Source organism: Neoarius graeffei, chromosome 25, assembly GCF_027579695.1.
Source record: "Neoarius graeffei isolate fNeoGra1 chromosome 25, fNeoGra1.pri, whole genome shotgun sequence".
NCBI lineage: Eukaryota > Metazoa > Chordata > Actinopteri > Siluriformes > Ariidae > Neoarius > Neoarius graeffei.
Window position 1 is genome coordinate 16906706 of NC_083593.1, and position 23103 is coordinate 16929808.

General features: G+C 41.3%; 1 protein-coding gene across 1 annotated transcript; it reads right to left on the reverse strand.

The window, feature by feature from the left end:
• Positions 1 to 6336: 6336 nt before the first annotated feature.
• On the reverse strand, positions 6337 to 16940 carry LOC132873068 (uncharacterized). The gene is made up of 6 exons (XM_060908291.1): positions 16841 to 16940; positions 15964 to 16083; positions 15543 to 15585; positions 15347 to 15414; positions 14719 to 14789; positions 6337 to 7275 (listed from the first exon to the last, which is right to left on the reverse strand). Exons 1-6 carry the CDS (start codon positions 16857 to 16859, stop codon positions 6934 to 6936), a joined length of 663 nt encoding a protein of 220 aa, XP_060764274.1. The 5' UTR covers positions 16860 to 16940; the 3' UTR covers positions 6337 to 6933.
• Positions 16941 to 23103: the final 6163 nt, after the last annotated feature.

The window sequence follows — 23103 nt, forward strand, 5'->3', positions numbered from 1 at the left end:
CAATTCATTCTCTCAGTCATGTCTTCACAGTATTTATTGGTCACATATTCACGTCACAATATTCATGTGCTTGCGAGCAATATGACCAATGAATACTGTTAAGACATGACTCTGAGAATGAATTGAAAATGGCAAATAAAATGAGAAAATAATCCTGTTTCAACAACTGTCCTAAACAGAAAGGAGGTCTTATACAGCCTTTGTGTTGGTACAATAATCATAAAAAATGATAGATAGATAGATAGATAGATAGATAGATAGATAGATAGATAGATAGATAGATAGATAGATAGAACTATACGAAAGAGATACACTGTATAAGAGAAAAACTGAAATAAACTCCCTTAAAATAATTATAGACTAGAGCGGTGGCTACAATTATCAACAGTCCATAATTATCGACACCTTTTCAGATTTACCAATAAAAACAATTTTACAAAAGTGAGTTTCAGTTACAACAGTTATTATCGGTTAATTAATCAACCGGAAGACACCCCCCCCCCCCCCCCCTTTGATTTTGTCGTCTGATGACGCAGCTCGTTACCTGAGATGGATTTTTTTTTTTAGCACGATCAGCAATTTGAGGAAAACCCGAATGTTATCATCGCAGGAAAGTATGGTGGAAAGATCATGGACATGTTTTTACTGATCAAATTCACCGATATTTCATGATCTCCTTGTCGAAACCAACTTTGTTTCTTACTCTCTTATTTGACAGTCGCTATTTTGTATCTAAATGCGCGTTTGAGAAGTCACGTGAGGTGTTGATAATAGTGATCACTTTCACCGGTGTCCACCATTATCGACACCCTGTGGAATTAAATGACATTTACAACTGTTATGGATCGATCTTTGTGTAACATTGTTGAAGTAGGTAAATACTTTCAAAAAATAAAAGTGCTGTGATTTTTTTCTTTTTCTGATTCATAACAGAATGGAATGTTTATAGAGTATTTGGAATCTGATTGCAATAAATAGAATTAGACCAGAATTAAATTCCTCGCATATAAAAAAATTACATGCTTGAAATATTCCAATTTTTCTATTCCATTCAGATTTTTTTGTGTGTGTTTTTTGTAAATATCTACCACATATTACAATATCAGTCGACATTTTATATTTTGGTTCGAGGAATGACATGCGACCTTTGACCTGGATTTTCATGTGGTTACAATGTCAATTGCCTGTTGATATTTATTAGTAAACTACAAAACTAGAAATTAATACAAACAGCAACAAATGATTAACAAAATGTGATCTACGAAAATACTTAGAAAGTGGAACAAAAAGATTTTCTGACACAGGTTAAACAATATCACTATTAATTCCTCATTAACGTAAGCACCAACATCAATATATTTATATAAAATATATTTTGTACTAAATATAAGTCTATGTAAAAGAAATTTTAAATAAAAACTATGTTTTATTAACTTAATACCACATACCGATTATTTTTTAAAAACAAATAATCATCTGGATGTTGATAATTGTGGAGCGGTGTCAATAACTATGGACAAAGGTGCCTATAATTGTGGAACGGTATCATGTGATCCGATAAGCTAAGTAATCGGGAATCAACTCATTTTTTTCCAGTGGAAGTTTGAGTAATTATTCATGCACGATTTATGTACTGAAAGTCTTTTCTACTTTTGCAACGGCCAAAAGATCGTTAAGGTGTCGATAATTGTTGCCGCCACTCTATTAAAAGAACTGTTAAAAAATGATCAGAGACTGGACTGGAAAAGGAAAAAAACAATAACAGTGAAGCAGAGCGCTATAAAGATATGTAAGGAATGTGGGTAAAGGTGAGAAAATAAGAGGAGGTAATGAAAGGGGGAAAAGTCATTAGATACTTTTCTTGGGGCAAGTTTGATTGGATACGACAGTTTAACACAAGCCAAATACACGCGATGTGGATGGTAAGATGGCGGCCAGATGGGGCCTAGTTTATGAGCTGTCCAGATTTTATATAGAGCTCAGTGATGTAAACACATCTGCCATATTGGAAGAGGGCTGGGATTCAGTTATATGTCACTGCAAGTAGACAGTCTATATGTCAAGTCAAGTCAGGTCAAGTTTATTTGTATAGCGCTTTTAACAATAAACATCGTCGCAAAGCAGCTTTACAGAATTTGAATGACTTAAAATATGAGCTAATTTTATCCCTAATCTATCCCCAATGAGCAAGCCTGTGGCGACGGTGGCAAGGAAAAACTCCCCCAGACGACATGAGGAAGAAACCTTGAGAGGAACCAGACTCAAAAGGGAACCCATCCCCATCCGGGCAACAACAGACAACATGGCCATAACATTAACAGTCCTAACATAAAGTCAGCTTCATTGATGCTATAAACCCCCCACCGATGGAAACCTGAGCGCAAAACCGTTCACGATAACTGCAGTCCTAAAGTCAGCAAGTCAACTGCAGTCCCCAGCCACAAAAGCACCACTGCAAGAGTCCAGAGCGTCCTCCAGGCGCGACCCCCAAATGTCCACATGGGGCCGTCCTCCACAGGAGCGATGCGATGAGACTCCAACCAGACACAGGGCACCAGAATGGATCAAGCAGGTCATATATAAAATCATACTGTGACTCACTTTTTCTTTTTTACAGATAGCATATTATATACAGCATATTTCCATAAATATTTGCATATCTGCTCCTGAGACGTTTATATTTATCACATCAGTTGAAACAAATGTAATCATGAGGTGATTCCACACACTTAGCAACAGTGACACCATAAGACATCAGAAATTACTCATCACATATAGGCTAGTTGCAGATTCACTTGCTGTTTCTAAAGCATAATAAAACAAAAATATTGTTAATATTATATAATTATAATATGATACATTTACTGATCAGGTCAGGGCGACTGTTAAAGTCTCCAGAAGAACTGTGGAGGATTCATCAAGATAACACTTCAACAGTTTTCAGATAAAACTACACAAAGTATACATGATGCATTTTAAAGAGAAAGACTTGTCACAACTGGACTAATATCGCCTTTGTTTAGTTTACTGCTGTTTACTTCATTTTGCGGAAGTAAACTCATAAGCAAAAACAAAAGAGAAAATAAAAATTGCCTTCTTTCTTGGTTTGCATCTTTTTTTTTTACATGCACCTCAGAACCTGAGATTTTCCATGTACTTCTTTTTGCTCTGTTGCAACATCAAATTTAAACACATCAGAATGGGGTTTTTTTCATGCACAAACAAACTGAAATAGACTACTTTTATTCTCGTTCTCATCATGTAAGGTGCCAACATCATGTTTCACCACGTGTGTGCACGTGCGACACGGGTGAGCTGGTGCTCGTGTGTGTGTTAATTTCATAAAGAGGCAGGCGAGCGGAGAAATAGAGCACAGCGGCTCAGTGCATGAAGAGGAACCCAGTACCTATTACTAATAATGAACAAGCTGCAGTGGTTTCGTTTTCACCCAGAACTCACACGCGCTCTGGGTAACTTTAGTGGAGAATAAATATCGCGTGCAGCTTATCTTGTTTAACGCTTTTAAAAATAAACGCAGTTTCTAAGTATGCACGGTGTGGGAGAACATGTAAACTCCACACAGAAAGGTCCCTGCCAACCACTGGGCTTGAACTCAGAATCTTCTTGCTGTGAAGCCACAATGCTGCCCCCTGTGAGCCTGTAATTAAAGCTAGACTGCCTTTCAGATTTTTCAAATTCAGGTCATAAAAAGAATTCTCCTGGACACTTAATTATTTTTGTTTAGTGGATCGAAAGCTACTGAATTCAAATCACAGCCTTCCAATTTTATTAGTTTTTAAAAATTAGAACAGGTAATGAATTTAGGGCGACGTGGCCCTAAATTCTCCGCTTTTAATTCTTGTTTCATCGTAACACAATACAAGATACTACGTCACGCATCACATGGTGGGCTTTCCCTGTTTGTACAAGGCATTGTGGGATACAAATCTGAAACAGGAGAGGAAAATGGAGGACGCGAATGAAACGTGAAAGACCGACTACAGTAACGGAAAGCGAGAAGAAAAGACATTGTTATATACTAAGGAAAGGAAACGCAGTACCAAACTAATAAATATCAGCGGTCAGCGAGCACCTCGGTGTGATCAGCTGTTTGTTTAGCAACAGTATGATGGAACCGTCAGTGCACGGTCTAGGTAAACATGTAGATGGCAGTAATGCAACACTGAATGCCAGCTGCCGTAAAACCCAAAAGGTGAAGAAGATGACAATAACTAAGGTAAACCTGCGCATGCGCACATGGACTTCCTCTGTCTGCTTGACTGCACGAAGCAAGCGATTTTATGCATATTATTTGCCCTCAAATTAAATAACTTCCCAGTCACAGAATGGCCTGTTTTTTTTTTTTTTTTTTAGATATTGCAGAAATAAACATATATCACAATGACCAAATTTCAGAGGGAAATAAATTTCACCGATTTTATGAAATCAAAAGGCCGTTTAGCTTTAAACCGTTCATTCACAAATCAGCATGGGTTTAACCCTGGTTAGTCACTCGGTATGAAGGGGTATTAGCGTGTGAAGAAACAGACTGTTCGTACTGAGTGACAGTTTAGAATCATGTTTACTAATAATAAAGCTCATGAACTGTCAGTACCTTTATCAAACAAAATGTGCATGCTGTTCGTTGGTATATGGGCCTGTGAACCTGTAATTCTCACTCACTCACTCCTTCCAGCTTGTCCTACTTATGTATATAGGGTCGCTGCCATGTGGACCCTATTGATCCACGTCATATTAATTGGAGCATAGTTTTACACCGGATGCCCTTCCTGCCGCAACCTTCCCATTTCCAGGCTTGGGAAACAACCATTCACACACACACACATTCACACTTAGGGACAATTTAGAGTAGCCAGTTAACCTAACTGCATGTTTTGGATTGTGGAGGAAACTGGATCACCCAGAGGAAACCCACACAGACACGGGGAGAACATGCAAACTCCACACAGAAAGGCCCCCACTGACCACCGGGCTTGAACCCAGAACCTTCTTGCTGTGAGGCGACAATACACCACCATGCCACCCCCTGTGAGCCTGTCATCATGGTTTGAATATTCTATCCATTATCTACACCACTTGTCTGTCAGGGTCACAGGGGAAGCTGGAGCCAATCCCAGTTGACTTTTGGGCGAGGGGTGGGGTACAGCCTGGGCAGGTCGCTAATCTATCACAGGGCTAACACAGATGAACAAGTTAACCTAATCTTCATGTGTTTGGACTGTGGAAGGAAACCCACACAGGCATGGAGAGAACATGCAAACTTCACACAGAAAGGCCTCAACCAGCAGCAAGGTTCAAACCCAAAACCTCCTTGCTGTGAGGTGACAGTGCGACTGCTAACCACTGCACCACCATCTCACCCAGTTTGAATCTTCATGTAGAATAATGGAATTACACATGCGCTTTAATAGAACTAACCAAAGCCAGTTTTGTATGTTCTTCCCAAATTATATTTTGAAAAAGTATATGATTTCTAAATTATTGTTCTTAATCCTCAAATTAAACAAAATGGAACTATAAATATATATATATTACAATAAAACAATTCATTATAACTTTATATCTTGGATTGCTCGCTATTATACAGATGCCATTTGTTTCCACTGACCTACATTTGTATGAAAAAAAGAAAGAAGAAGCATTTAGCACATTTTCCATTATTGATTACGCATGCATTGTACACGTCTTGCATTTTATGCATCAGGACTTAAATGTTAGAAATGCCAAAAATCACCATGATAACAGGTTCACTGAAGCTTTTCTTTGAACAGTGGAGTAAGTTTGACCTGCATATGTTAATGATTTAATTACACATGGTTTGTGTAGGGCGGCACGGTGGTGTAGTGGTTAGCACTGTCGCCTCACAGCAAGAAGGTCTGGGTTCGAGCCCCGTGGCCTGCGAGGGCCTTTCTGTGCAGAGTTTGCATGTTCTCCCCGTGTCCGCGTGGGTTTCCTCCAGGTGCTCCGGTTTCCCCCACAGTCCAAAGACATGCAGGTTAGGTTAACTGGTGACTCTAAATTGACCGTAGGTGTGAATGTGAGTGTGAATGGTTGTCTGTGTCTATGTGTCAGCCCTGTGATGACCTGGCGACTTGTCCAGGATGTACCCCGCCTTTCGCCCGTAGTCAGCTGGGATAGGCTCCAGCTTGCCTGCGACCCTGTAGAACAGGATAAAGCGGCTAGAGATAATGAGATGAGATGAGATGGTTTGTGTATAATAATTGTTGGTTTGCAAATGCAACATCAATGACAATTCCAGCCTTCAAAACTAACATAAAGCAGACACGTTTTTATTTAAGTTAACGTTCAGATATAATTAAACTTGTATCATTTATCATCATGAACAAATCATGAATTTCCAACATGCATATAGAGACAAGCTTGCATAGTGAGTTAAATGTAAAAGTAGGTATGATCTATTATAAATAACTTTCTTGTTCCACATTCTTTACATCTGTTTTTGAAGCTGCTTTTATCCTGATTGTGAACACCCGATTTCAAATTTAGCTCAGAACTTATCAGGTACAATGTATTTTTCCGCAGACATAGAAAATTATTTAACTTTTTTTTTTGCCATCAGTTTCATTATGGAAAACATTTGAAGGTGTTTTCCACAACATATAAAACAGTGTTGCTCAATATCCTTCTGTTGCCTGCTGCTGCAGAATATTGCGTAATCTGATTACAGAGCTCAAGGTACATGCAGCGGCCTGAAAGTTCATAGTTTTACTCACTTATAGGCAGTGACATTTGTCTTCACCTAATTTGACCACTGATCTTACAATATTTACGGTAAAAATGAGTTGTACCAAATTTAGCCGACTTTGTAATTCTGAATATAAGACATACAACTTCGGTCTTTAGCTGCCTTGATCGTGACTTGACTCTGATTGGCTCAGATTATGATCAGTGTTACCATGAAGTTTCTTCATCATCTCGCTCATGATTGCTTTTCCATTCTGTGTGTCTCTCCCTCTCTCGTTCTCTCTCTCTCTGCAGCTCCTCCGTCTCCAGTGCTACTTGATGGCTGTTGAGGTAGATACTGCTGCGGGACACAATCAGGCTGCTGGTCCGTGAAGGAAGGGCGACATCACAGTCTGCTCCCATCTCCGTGTGTCTCATCTGCGCCACAGGAGGAGGATGAGTCTGGACCTTGTGCATCTGATTCTGTCTCTCCTGGTATCTCTTCTTTTTCTTACGCTTCTGAGCAAGTCTTAAATCCAAGGAGGCATATGAAACATCTTCTGGGTCAGACTGGGGGAAAATGTGGTTTGAATTAATTAGTATTCCATTCAATAGCTAAATTACACCTGTGCTTAGTCAATATCGAGGCATTAAATGATAAAAAAAATCAAACAAACCAAAAAATGTGAGTTTGTCAGCTGTAGCCTTGACTAATCTTGTACTGGTGATTAATCGTCTGAGAAAACGATAGTGGTCACAGCACTGGGTGACATAAACATAAAATGGTGAGGGATGTTTATTTTTTATTTATCGTCTCCCCTTAGAGTGAAGGGTCACTGTAAATTAATACAAAATTCTTCTGACTGATCACCTTTATCTTATGATGTAACATTTCGATCCTGAAGAGAGTGGTGTCTTTCAGGATGATAGTGTCTCCATCCACAGGACATGAGGGATCACTTAATAGTGTAAGTATTAAATGGATATTAAAATGATGTCAGATATATACTATGGCCTTCACAGTCACCAGCTCTCAACCCAGTTTAACGCTTGTCTATGTGTCAGCCCTGTGATGACCTGGCGACTTGTCCAGGGTGTACCCCGCCTCTCGCCCGTAGTCAGCTGGGATAGGCTCCAGCTTGCCTGCGACCCTGTAGAAGGATAAAGCGGCTAGAGATAATGAGATGAGATGAGATGAGAAGATTTTGGACTGATATGTTAGATAGCAGGTGGCACGGTGGTGCAGTGGTTAGCACTGTCACCTCACAGCAAGAAGGTTCTGGTTCAAGCCCAGTGGCCGGCGAGGGCCTTTCTGTGCGGAGTTTGCATGTTCTCTCCGTGTCTGCGTGTGTTTCCTCCGGGTGCTCCGGTTTCCCCGACAGTCCAAAGACATGCAGGTTAGGCTAATTGGTGGCTCTAAATTGACCGTAGGTGTGTATGTGAGTGTGAATGGTTGTTTGTCTCTATGTGTCAGCCCTGTGATGACCTGGAGACTTGTCCAGGGTGTACGCCGCCTCTCACCCATAGTCAGCTGGGATAGGCTCCAGTTTGCCCGCGACCCTGTACAGGATAAGCGGTTACGGATAATGGATGGATGGATGTTAGCCAGCACTCTTTACACACCAGTTGAGGGAAAATCTTTCTGAACAACAGTATTCATTTCTCCAGTACACTTCCACAGACTTGAAGAATCCATGTGTTGAAGCTGCTTTGGCAGCTTGTGGTGGCATGTTTTTTTTTTCTCTTTAATATCATCACGGCAGCACGGTGGCGTAGTGGTTAGCGCTGTCACCTCACAGCAAGAAGGTCCGGGTTCGAGCCCCGTGGCCGGCGAGGGCCTTTCTGTGCGGAGTTTGCATGCTCTCCCCGTGTCCGTGTGGGTTTCCTCCGGGTGCTCCGGTTTCCCCCACAGTCCAAAGACATGCAGGTTAGGTTAACTGGTGACTCTAAATTGACCGTAGGTGTGAATGTGAGTGTGAATGGTTGTCTTTGTCTATGTGTCAGCCCTGTGATGACCTGGCGACTTGTCCAGGGTGTACCCCGCCTTTCGCTCGTAGTCAGCTGGGATAGGCTCCAGCTTGCCTGTGACCCTGTAGAACAGGATAAAGCAGCTAGAGATAATGAGATGAGATGAGATAATATCATCACCCATTTATAGACCTATAGCCTGAAATGTTAAGTGCACCCACAAATCAGATTCCAAATCTTGGAGCTAAGGTGGAAAACTTTTAAAATTTGGATGTATTTATTTATTTATTTTAGCATTTGGTTTGTTTGTTTTGTGTTTTTTTTATTTTAGCTTGGTCAGTTATAGTGTATAATGCACTGTACATAGCATCATAAATAGCAATATCAAAATTCTACAATAAATAAATGCATCTATCCATCCTTTATCTATACTGCTTATCCATTAGGGTCTCAGGGCAAGCTGGACCCAATGCCAGCGTACATCCTGGGCAGGTCGCCATTTGATTACAGGGCTAACACAGAGATGAACAACCATTCACACTCACACCTATGGGCAATTTAGTGTAGCCAGTTGACCTCACTGGCATGTCTTTGGACTGTGGGAGGAAACCAGAGCACTTGGAGGAAACCCACACAAGCATGAGGAGAACATGCAAACTCCACACAGAAAAGCCCCAGCTCACTGCAAGGGTCGAACCCAGATCGTTCTTGCTGTGAGGCGACAGTGCTAACCTTTACACCACCATGCTGTCTTAAAAAAATGCAAATAAAACAAAAGTTTAAAGTTCATGTGCTAAAATAGTTACTTATTTTTGGCCACTAAATTCAGTTTTGTGACAATTTCGTAAAGATGACATTTCTTTATGAAGATGATTCATTAAAAAGTTAATTATTACGTGCATCCACGAAGAGTATCATACTAAATGCAATACACAGTGGGGCTCAAAAGGTTTTCATTGCAAATGACATATAAGCACTGCCTATAAGGTAGAGCATTTTTTTTTTGCAAATTTGATAAATAAAAACTTTATACAAAACATCCGATAAAATCATTTACACTTAGGTGGACTTCTTAAAAACCTATCGATGGCTGCACAAATTGATTTTATTGTTGTTTTGTTGTTGAAAGTGCCATCTTGCTGTTGTGCCGAGGTATAGAATATCTTTAGACATTTATTTAATTCTTCCTTGGACATTTCAGTTATGTAATTTTCAAATTTCTTTGAGCTTTTGAAGCAGTCCAAAAAAATCCAACACATTTTTAAGCGTAAAGATGAAGAATGTAAACAAACCGGCGAAATGACAGTAGCAATTTGTGAAAAATGCGATAATAATAATTCTTCTCATCTCATTATCTCTAGCCGCTTTATCCTGTTCTACAGGGTCGCAAGCAAGCTGGAGCCTATCCCAGCTGACTACAGGCGAAAGGCAGGGTACACCCTGGACAAGTCGCCAGGTCATCACAGGGCTGACACATAGACACAGACAACCATTCACACTCACATTCACACCTACGGTCAATTTAGAGTCACCAGTTAACCTAACCTGCATGTCTTTGGACTGTGGGGGAAACCAGAGCACCCGGAGGAAACCCACACGGACACGGGGAGAGCATGCAAACTCCGCACAGAAAGGCCCTCGCTGGCCACGGGGCTCGAACCCAGACCTTCTTGCTGTGAGGCGACAGCGCTAACCACTACACCACCGTGCCGCCCATAATAATTCTTGAAAAATAAAAAAAAGATATGTTCCTCCCATCAAATACTTTTATTCCATATTTTGTTTTTTTTATTTTTTTGGGTTTTGTTTTTGAGTACAGTTTTTATTTCGTCAGTTGGTTCAGCAAAATGCTCAACCATTTTGTTTTTCTCTACTCATGGTATATGAGCTGATATCCTAGTAGTAGAGTAGCCAATCAGAGCGCACGATTGCTCATATCCAGTGAATGTGGACATATATAGGCACTGAGTAAAATATTTGCAAGGGCACAAAAACTGCATAGAATAATAATATTAAAGCATATGAACCATCGAATTGTATAGTGTAGTGTATGTCCCGTCAATAAATTGCTGCATTGTCTTGTGACAGTGAGACCAATAATGAGATACACATCCCAGTTATGAATACATATCTATTCATTTCTTTGACACCACATGCCATGCGCCAGTAACAACACCATGACATTTATTATGGTGTGACTCTGCTGGGTGCCTGGTGGACAGCAGTGAACCAGTGCTTTCACTTTACATCATTATTATATAGTTACGATCGATTATCAAACTTAATATGTCAAACCGTTATCTGGTTACATCTTTCACATCCACATGTGTTGGCGCCACGTTCGTTAGGATTAATGACCATGCACCTGTTCCTAATTAGAGAGCAATCACAGCACATATATATAAGCATTCTAGTAACACACAGATTTTGTGAAGTATATGCTCTGTACCCTGCGTCTGACATTACCAAGCCTTGTATTTTGTATCATTTTTCTGGTTTTGACCCTGTTTGTGTTTTTGGACTTTGAGTATTGTATTACCTCCGATTTCCTTTCTGTGCCTCACTCGACTGCTACCTGTTTTTGATTCTGTCTTTGTCTACGTTTTGGATCTGTTTGCTAGTGTGCTTTCAGTAAAACTCTTTCTGCATTTACATCTGTCTACCCCCCTTACATGACAGAAACTATCAACTATCCAACAAGGTAATGGACTAATAAAACTGTTTTAACTTGTTTTATATGAAACTGCTGTGAATATTTTCCATAAAATGTGTTTGTGAATAATCCCACATTAATTTTTTAAAAAGCAAATTGAAAATAAGCACTGGATAAAAACCCATCTATTTTATGTAAATAAAGATACAAATTTTGTTCTCCAGTGGTCAAGTATTGATGAGATACGTTGCCTTGATTGGGTTCCCTGTGCTGGTACATGCACGTAGTTTGTACAGATGTCATATGGACAAGCGATCAAAAATCAGGTTGATGCATTACCATATTCTCTTAAGTATGGAGCTGTGCTATTATTAGCAACAACTTGAGTAAAAATCAAATCGTAAAATATTTACATGAATTTCAGAGTTTGCTAGAACTTATTACATCTCCTTTTTGTTTTAATGACAGTGTGTACTCTGACACAGACTCCACAAGTTTGTGCAAAACCTTATGACCTTATGATTTTGTACAAAGTACAATCGGAGGTAATACAATACTCAAAGTCCAAAAACACAAACAGGGTACAAAATGGTCAATATCGGAAATTTGCTAAAATTTACAACCCCAAATAAGGAAAAGTTGGGACAGTATGTTGAAATTGAAAATTAAAACGAAAAGCAATGATTTGTAAATAATCTCTGACCTGTATTGCACTCAAAACCACACAAAAGCACATTATTTGATGTTTTACCTCATTAGTTTTATTTATTTTTTTTTTCAAAATCAACACATCTGAATTTTGATTCTTGCAATACATTTCAAGAAAGTTGGGATGGGAAAGCATTTATCACTTTATAATGTTGTCATTCCTTCTCACAATACTTAAAAGATCTTTAGGGACTGAAGACACCAAGTGATGAAGTGTTTCAGGTGATATTTTGTCCCATTCTTCCTGCAAACAGGTCTTAAGGTGTGCACCAGTACGAGGTCATGATTGTGATATTTTTCGTTTCAAAAATCACCACACATTCTCTATTGGTGTCATGTCTGCACTTGCTTGCACCGCTTCCTAGAATTTACAGAGGCCTTTAAATATGGCCGCCCCAGACTACAATGCCCATTCTGCACTTCTCCGCTCACAGTCTCCTGATTTCTATTTGCACATACCTGGACTCAATCACCTCAGCAGAACATATAAGCACTCTCACAGTACTCAATCTTTGTGAAGTAAACACTCAGTTACTGTTGGTCTGACATTACCAAGCCTTTGATTGGCTGCACTGGTGTTCTGGTTTTGACTTTGTATGGATTTTGAACTTTTACCTCTGCCTTTGATATTCTGTTTGTGCCTTGCCTGACCATTGCCTGGTTTTGACTCTGCCTTTTGCCTAATGATTTGGATTTGTTTGCCAGTTTGCCTTGTTAAACTCCTTTCTGCTTTTACATCTATCTGTCACCTGCCTTTCTGACAGCTGGGGACAGAGGGGACAGGCACTCTCTTCTTCTGCAGCCACACCTTTGTAACATGTGCAGAATGTGGTTTTGCACTGTCTTGTTGAAATATGTACTTTCCTGCATTAATGCTGCCACCACAGAAGTGTTAGTTACCCTTGCCAAGGGCACTGACACACCCTAGCTTTTAGACTTGCTGCTGGTAACGGTCTGGATGGTCCTTTTTGTCTTTGGTCCACAGCATATGACATCCATTTCTTCCAAAAAAAGACCTGGAAGACTAATCCATTTGACCACAATACCCATTTCCACTGTGTTGGTCCATCCCAGATGCCTTCGAGCCCAGAGAAGTTGACCATGCTTCTGGACACAGTTAACATCCTTTTTGCACAGTAAAGTTTGAACTACCATTTGTGGATGTAACTCCATCTTGTAGTGCTTTACAAAGGTTTGTCTGAGGGATCAGAGATCACATGTGTTCAGCTTAGGCTTGTGCCCTTGCCCTTTATGCACTGAAATTTCTCCAGATTCCTTGAATTGTTTAATGATATTATGCATCATAGAGGGTTAAATTTCCAAATCCATTCATATCATTCTTTGTGGAATATTGTTTTTAAACACTTCAATAATTTTCTCATGCGTTTATTGACAAACTGGAGATCTTTGACCCATCCTTGTTCTTCGAAGTCTAGGACTTTCCCAGATACTGAGTTTGCATCAAATCATGATTACAATCAGCTGATGGCATCACCTGTTTCGATTCACATCATTTAATTGTGTTACCTCATTACTAGCCCTAGATTGCTCCTGTCTCAACTTTTTTTTTAAATGTATTACAGGCCTGAAATGTTGGAATTGGATGTATACTAACAAATGAAATGAAGTTGAGCAGGCAAAACATGAAATATCTTGGGTTCATACGGTATACAATGAAATACAAGTAAAAGTAAATGTAGAAATCATTGCTTTCTTTTTTTTATTTGCATTTTCCATACCGTCCCAGCTTTTCTGATTTGGGGTTGGATATGGATGGATGCCATATGGAAACAATTCAGCTGGCTGATTTGGGGTTGTAAATAGTAACCTAAAAAACCTGTGCAGCATCTTCAGAATTTTAAAATTTGCTCTTTTTTTCCAGTTTTAAAGAAAACAAAATGGTCTCAGTCTTTTGGACCCCATTGTACATTGGTAGGCAAATATATATATATATATATATATATATATATATATATATATATATATATATATATATATATATATATATATATATATATAATTTACATTTTTGGAATTATTAAATTTTCACTCGGCTACAATGGAAAGAGAGATCTACTTGTACTCGTGAACATCAATAAACTTTTGAAACTTTTTCAGTCGTAGTGAACTGTACACTGGATTTTACTGTAAGGTGAATAATTATCTCTCCTAAAATAGTTTATCGTATGAAATTTAATATACCTTTGACATATAAAAACCAAACCCTTTTTCAGTTTTTAGTCTTATATGGTTTCCTGTGTTTGTGCATTTTTTAGTGTCTAACTTATTGATGCATGGTGGTCTAAGAGCTTGATACCGCAGTAGTTGTGTGAAAGGAAAGAGCCACATTTCTGTGCATGTGGCTGTTTTTTAAATGCGTGGGATGGCCTGCTCAAAATAGTTACCTGGCTATCAAATTAACAATCTCTGCTGAGAAAATGTGAATTTTTCTTTTATATAATGATGACTCCTGTTCCAAAACAGCTGTAGCATCAAAAGTATCAGTAAAGGTCACACTGTCCCACTTTTAAACCTTTTATTTACGGTTTTCCATCAGAATGTAAAAATGCATTTCATTTGATTTAGACTATTAAGTTGAAGCGTTTACTAGCATATTTCTGACAGTTTTATAATAATGAATGCGCTATTTGAACACACATCAGTAGCACATGAGTGGACTGTACCTTTTCATCTTGTCTCTCAACTTTTTTCGTCATTTGTTCATGGTTCTGATATTCAACCATTGGCATGGATACTGAAAAAAAAGCAAAAGTAATTATTAAAGTACATTTTTTTTGCAAAATGGACATCATGAGACTGTATATTTTTATAGTACAATATGTAATGTTTATTATACTGCATAGCTACTTATTTACAAAACGTATCTGCATGTAAAAGTAATTTATATGGCTTTAAAAATTGCAATATGTTAACTGAAGCTTTGCCATCTTGACTTTTTTACAGTTGTGCTTTCTCTATTTTGTATTCTTTTTGTTGTTCAGACAGTTGCATTATGGACTGTACAGTAATCACAAATAACAGTACAAGAGTTTAGTTTTTGCCAAAAATCAGTCAGTAGTAACGAGGTGTGTTTGTGTGTATATATATATATATATATATATATATATATATATATATATATACATACACACACACACACACACACACACACACACATACATACATACATATATATATATATATATATATATATATATATATATATATATATATATATATATATATATATATATATATATAAAATCTGAGAGATTAAGGGCTAAGAAGTTTGTCTTAAAGGCTAAAACTCACCTCCGCCATCTACCAAGATGTTTCCATATATAGGATTGTCTTTATTTTGCTCTTCTTCCTCTTCAAACCTATGAGATGATTAAGACAAGAAAATGCATTTCATTTACATCGCTTGTGTCATGTTAAAGCTCATAACACAGCATATGTAAGTAAAAAAATAAATAAATACACAAAAGCACTTAGAAGATATCGCTACCTGTCACTGGGAAAATAATCTTGGTACAATGGCACCACAACATCTGTAAAAAAGTTCAGTATTATCCAAATGTGTTGTGCTAGAATGCATTGTAAGACTTTTTGCTTCATCATATGTCACTGTAGCTATAGTAATTACTTTATATGACTTTAATTTAATTATAATGTGAAAGGTATTAGTTTATTTTACTTATAAATACATTATAAAATTATTATACATATATCTATACTATATCCTCCATACATTATAATTAAATACATTACATACATTTTATACATACATTATAATTAAAGTAACAAAGTAATTACTGTATCTACAGCGAAATATTCTTCATATACAGTGACACTGTATTATGTATTTAATATACACTCAGTGGTTACAAACTAATCATGTTAAATAAATACACTGATGTTTCATGTACCTCTGTTCTTTCTGTCTTTTCTTCTCAATGTATAGAGAATTATGTTTAAACATACAGATATTATCAGCGCTATAGACGTTAATGACAGACCCACATAGAATCCTGTGCAATCCTGTGAACCTAAATAAAATAAAAAACAAAGGAAACAATACATATATATTTTATCACGGGCAGTTATGTAACCTGTTAATATTGCAATCAAGTAATCACAGTTAAATGGACACCGTTAGTACTTCAGCACAGTTTTGCCTTCATTATTACAAACAACTTTGACAGTATGATGAACAGATAACTGAAATTGAAAAGATAGGAATCACTTTTGTGTTGCGTAGAATAATGTTTCATTTAAATAATAATGGATAAACCAAAAAAAAAAATACAATCAAGTTGTTATGTGAAGTTAGCGATAATTTGAACCATCAGTAGGACAGATGTATTTTGAAATAATGTCGAATATACAGTACTAATGGAAATAATTAAGTAATAGCCCATGCTTGCTTCAATTCACCAGGACACTAGTTTTGTTCAGATTGTTTTGCATTTTTCTTAAAAAATATATTCAGTATTCAACAATCTGATTTGAAATGCTTTAAAAGTCAAAAGGAACTGTACATACATACATACATACATACATACATACATACATACATACATACATACATACCGTACATACATACATACATACATACATACATACATACATACATACATACCGTACATACATACATACATACATACATACATACATACATACATACATACAATGTATGCATGTATAAAATATATTGGTCCTTCAGTTTAGAAAACACATTTACATGTAAGAATGTTTCAGGCTCTGTGTACTTATTGCACAACAAAAGTAATAATTTTAGCTTACTTTCTGCCGCTTTTGACATCCTCAGCTATCCGTTGTCACTGCAGTTTTAGCTGTGTCTACTGTGCGTGTTGTTCGTAAGGTGCACCATATCTGCTTCTATTTTTACTGTCTTGTGTCTTTTTCGGTTACAAACAGGAAATGTGGCGGATACTTAATCCACTGCAAATGTTCACGTCACCCAGAGACACGGTAAGTCATTCTGAGTAGAATGAACATCACTACACTTTTTTTATGTAGCACTTTCTCATTTTGTGTCGAAAAATCATGAGGTCCTAATTTTTCAAGGGATTTATTTCATCACTTTTTTGCCAAGTTAATGATCTTGTTTGATACTTGTTTACTTTTCTCCGTTCCATTTATTCAAGTTACACCCTGACTTATTCTCCAGAAAGCCTCATAGACTAAAGGTGGATGTTATTGGAACTTTTACAATTAGAGATCGGATTCTCTGGATCAAGCAACATATAGTCTTTCTTTCTTTCTTTCTTTCTTTCTTTCTTTCTTTCTTTCTTTCTTCATTCAGAAAGTTAAAGTTGATTAACCGAACATACATCATGTACATTTATCTATTTGAAACAGCAAACGTTTATTCACTTTGGATTATTATCTTGCCCCTCACTTCATGTCAGTGGCGGAACAACTGCACACAAGGCTCTGGGTCAAAACACCAATCAGGCCCCCCCCCACATGGCGAAATTGCAAACAAACAAATTAGAAGGCTTGCGGCATATAGGCCTACTCAGGCTATATCTAACAAAAAGCAGTTTTTAAGAACGTAGCCTTTGGACCTAGCCATGGCGAAACTGCAAACAAACAGAAGGCCTGCGGCATATAATCAGGCTATACAGTGGGGCAAAAAAGTATTTAGTCAGTCACCAATTGTGCAAGTTCTCCCACTTAAAAAGATGAGAGAGGCCTGTAATTTTCATCATAGGTATACCTCAACTATGAGAGACAAAATGAGAAAAAAAAATCCAGAAAATCACATTGTCTGATTTTTAAATAATTTATTTGCAAATTATGGTGGAAAATAAGTATTTGGTCAATAACAAAAGTTCATCTCAATACTTTGTTATATACCCTTTGTTGGCAATGACAGAGGTCAAATGTTTTCTGTAAGTCTTCACAAGGTTTTCACACACTGTTGCTGGTATTTTGGCCCATTCCTCCATGCAGATCTCCTCTAGAGCAGTGATGTTTTGGGGCTGTCGCTGGGCAACACAACTCCCTCCAAAGATTTTCTATGGGGTTTAGATCTGGAGACTGGCTAGGCCACTCCAGGACCTTGAAATGCTTCTTACGAAGCCACTCCTTCATTGCCCGGGTAGTGTGTTTGGGATCATTGTCATGCTGAAAGACCCAGCCACATTTCATCTTCAATGCCCTTGCTGATGGAAGGAGGTTTTCACTCAAAATCTCATTATACATGGCCCCATTCATTCTTTCCTTTACACGGATCAGTCGTCCTGGTCCCTTTGCAGAAAACCAGCCCCAAAGCATGATGTTTCCACCCCCATGCTTCACAGTAGGTATGGTGTTCTTTGGATGCAACTCAGCATTCTTTCTCCTCCAAACACGACAAGTTGAGTTTTTACCAAAAAGTTCTTGTGGCAGCGGGGGCGTGGTCAAGCGCCGGTCTGTGACAGGAGGGCGGAGTCAGGGAAGGAAAGTGGCAGAATCACTACACCTGAGAGCAATTAACCTGTGTTTGTGTGTCTTCCCAGTGACCACGCCCGATTTAAGAGGGAGAGCTGAGAGCAGAGGGGAGCTTATCCCTGAACGAGACGCTAGTGCGTGTGTGTCTCTGTGTGTGTTAAAAGTATTGTTAGACTGAAAAGTTGGCAATAAAGCCCTTATTTACCCTGATCTCTGTCCTGCCGTCCTCTGTGCTCCACCCACACGTAGGGAATGTTTACAGTGGTGCCAAAACCTGGGATCCAGAGTGGAGCACCAACCAAGCAGCCCCATGGAATCCTCCCCCTTCGCCGACCTGGTCCACGCCCTAACCACAGCCCAGCAAAGCCAGCACCAGGCGCTCGTCACACTCTGGAAGGAACCAGAGCAGCGCTTCGAAGCCCTGGTGCTGGCCCAGCAGGAAGACCGCGAGGCATTCCGGCACCTCCTCGCGTCGGCGGGGTCCACCAGCGCTCCGGCCGCGGGCCCGTCCCCCCTCACCGTCACCAAGATGGGCCCGCAGGACGACCCCGAGGCGTTCATCACGCTGTTTGAACAGGTCGCAGAAGCCTTGGGGTGGCCGATGGAGCAGCGCGCAGCGCACCTCCTCCCCCTCCTAACGGGAGAAGCACAGCTGGCCGCGCTACAGCTCCCCGCTGACCGCCGGCTGGCCTACGCAGACCTCCACTGGGCTGTCCTCCAGCGCGTGGGGCGCACGCCGGAGCAACAGCGTCAGCGCTTCCGCGCTCTGCGATTGGAGGAAGTCAGCCGGCCGTTCGCGTTCAGCCAGCAGCTCCGGGATGCCTGCTGGCGGTGGCTGAGGGCCAACGACCGCGACACCGAGGGGATCATCGACCAGGTGGTGCTGGAACAATTCATCGCCCGCTTACCAGCAGGAACCGCGGAGTGGGTCCAGTGCCACCGCCCGGCGTCGCTGGATCAGGCAGTCGAGCTGGTGGAGGATCATTTGGCGGCTGTTCCGGTGGCAGGACAGCAGACAGCGTCTTCTCTTCTCTCCTCTTCTCTCTCTCTCTCCCCCCCTCCTTCTGTGTCCCGTCCTCGCCCCATTCCCCCACCGTGGAGACGGGGGCCGGTGCGACCCCAGCCGGCCCACCGCACCCGCGGTGCCCTCCCGTTTCTCCCTTCTGTGTCTGTCTCTCCCCCACCTCAGGTGAGTGAGCCCCAGAACACCGGTGCAGAGGGAAAGCCCGGGCCGGTTTGCTGGCGCTGCGGGGAGCCGGGCCATCTTCAACAGCAGTGCACGGCAATGGAAGTGGGCGCGGTGGTTCGGATCCCCGACGCGCCAGAGGCCGCCCTCAATGGGGCCGGAGCGTATCGCATACCAGTGAGTATCCAAGGGGCTACATATCAGGCGTTGGTGGATTCTGGTTGTAATCAGACCTCAATTCGCCAAAGCCTGGTTCAAAACGAGGCATTGGGGGGAGCACAAGGGGTGAAGGTGTTGTGTGTGCACGGGGATGTTCACCGCTACCCTTTGGTGTCGGTCCACATTATTTTCAGAGGGGAAAAATTTATAGTTAATGCGGTGGTTAATCCTCGCCTTACCCACTCTTTAATTTTGGGGACTGATTGGCTGGGATTTCGGGGTTTAATGACACGCCTAGTAAAGAGTGGGTCCTGCCATTTGACAGGGGGAAGTCCCGGTGTCGCTTTGGCGGGAGCAGCTGTCACAGAGCCGTCTACGTCATCTCCGTGTCAGGGTGAGGAGCCGCCGGCTCCTCCTCTCTCTATTGGGGAATCCCTCGCGGATTTCCCATTAGAGCAGTTGCGAGACTCTGCGGCATGCGTTTGACCAAGTGAGAGTAATCGATGGTCAAACGCTCCAGCCAAACGCCACCCTGTCCTTCCCCTACTTTGTGATTATGAAGGATAGATTATACCGAGTGACGCAGGACACTCAAACTAAAGAGCGAGTCATGCAGCTTTTAATTCCGAAGAGCCGCCGGGAATTGGTATTCCAGGCGGCTCACTTTAATCCCATGGCTGGACACTTAGGGCAGGATAAAACACTAGCCCGAATAATGGCCCAATTCTATTGGCCGGAGATTTGTGGCGATGTCCGTAGGTGGTGTACGGCATGCCGTGAATGCCAGTTAGTAAATCCAGCGGCCATTCCAAAAGCGCCTTTGCGCCCTCTTCCATTAATCAAGACCCCATTTGAGAGAATTGGGATGGATCTCGTTGGGCCATTAGATCGGTCAGCACGAGGGTACCGCTTTATATTAGTTCCGGTGGACTATGCAACGCGATACCCGGAAGCAGTGCCTTTGCGCAATATCTCAGCACGCAGTATTGCAGAGGCACTCTTCCGTGTCATCTCCCGAGTTGGAATCCCGAAAGAGATTCTGACTGATCAAGGCACTACGTTTATGTCACGAAAACTGCACGAACTGTATGGGTTATTGGGGATTAAGCCGAACCGCACCAGTGTGTATCACCCACAAACGGACGGTTTAGTGGAACGGTTCAACCGCACCCTCAAAAATATTATTAAAAAATTCGTAAGTGAGGACGCATGTAACTGGGATAAGTGGCTCGAACCCTTGTTGTTCTCAGTGCGAGAGGTCCCCCAAGCCTCCACGGGGTTCTCCCCGTTTGAATTATTATATGGGCGTAAGCCGCGCGGCATCCTAGACATGCTGCAGGAAAATTGGGAGGAGGGACCTTCACAAAGCAAGAACGAAATTCAGTACGTTATGGACCTGCGTGCAAAACTCCACATGCTCACCCACCTAACTCAGGAGAATTTGTGGCAGGCCCAGGAATGGCAAGCCCACCTGTACAACAAGGGTACGCGCCTTAGAGAGTTCACACCGGCAGATAAGGTACTCGTACTGTTGCCCACGTCAAGCTCCAAATTGATCGCCAAGTGGCAAGGACCCTTTGAGGTCACACGGTGAGTCGGGGACGTCGACTATGAGGTGAGGCGAACGGACAGGGGTGGGGCACTACAGATTTACCACCTCAATCTGCTTAAACTCTGGAAGGAGGAGGTCCCCGTGGCGTTGGTGTCGGTGGTTCCGGAGAAGACGGAGCTGGGGCCGGAGGTTCAAAAAGGGGCATTGGCATCACGTACCTCTCTGGTCCCCTGTGGAGACCACCTCTCCCCGACCCAACTCACGGAGGTCGCCCAGTTGCAGACCAAGTTTTCGGATGTGTTCTCGCCCCTGCCCGGTCGCACTAACCTCATAGAGCACCACATAGAGACGCTCCCGGGGGTGGTAGTGCGTAGCCGCCCTTACAGGCTACCCGAACACAAAAAAAAGGTGGTTCGGGAAGAACTTGAGACTATGCTCGAAATGGGCATCGTCGAGGAGTCCCACAGTGACTGGAGCAGCCCGGTGGTCTTGGTACGCAAGGCCGACGGGTTGGTCCGGTTCTGTGTGGACTATGGAAAAGTCAACGTGGTGTCTCAATTTGACGCGTACCCAATGCCTCGTATTGATGAGTTCAGGGCCGCTGACAGCTTTGGCTGGGCCCTGGACAAAATGCTCTGAATGGGCCCCCCGGGCCAACCCACACACACACCCACCTCTCTTATCCCAGTCTCTACTCACTCCAACCCTTAAATGACAGGTATTCAAAAACCATTCAACCGGTCAACAACCATTTCATTTTAGCATTTCAACATTTTTAGTTTTAACATTTCCTTAATCTGCAACTATTCAGGCGCGAAATGCAATGCGCCGGACTTTTGTTGTGCGTGCATGCGTGCGTACTGTCCAGTGTGAAAAGCAGAGAAGAACACACCGCTCGAGAAACGGCGGGATCTGATTGCGGGCTAATGTGAATATTCTTAGCTTCAATCAGATATATGAAACACAATGTTATTAAGCCGTTGTGGTTATGAAATGATTCAATGCCCTGTGCGTTTGATATGGTGTTCAGTGTGACTTGCTCTCCCCTCGTTTGTAACATGAATTGCGTGCCGCGCGTGCCTTGGTTGGGGTTACTTTACGGGGCTGGAAAAAGTTGGCTGTGTCTTACCTGGCTCAGCTGCCCCACTGCCTTTGCTAGTACCTGCTGCATCATTCAAATCTTTTTTAAAATATTTATGCAGTGAGCCCGAGTCTCTTGGTTTCTTCCTCTCTTTTCTTTTCTTTTCTTTTCTGTGCTCCTGACTTGTGCATGTTGGCAAATGGCACGCACGCTGATTGTCGAAGCGCTATGATTGAACAATGTCGTTTTTTTCCCCTTAATCAAAGAGTCAGACCAAACCATTTTTGCATTAGGGGTGGTAGGGGGTTCTTGACGCCTTTTTCAAAGACAATAAAGGCAAAAGATCTAGAAATCATTTATTGAATGCAAATATAGCACATTTCTCCGCCAAATCAACACATTTTGAAATGAAATAAAATAATCGCAACTTCATGAGAGCCCAGTTCTGGGCCCTCCCCATTCCTGGGCCCGGGACAACATACCCGTTTGTCCCCCCCTGTCGGTGGGCCTGGATGAGTTGCTCGATCGACTCGGCACGGCTCGCTTTTAATCGACACTGGATTTGACGAAGGGATATTGGCAGATCCCCTTGACTCCGCTATCCCGAGAAAAAACGGCCTTTTCCACAC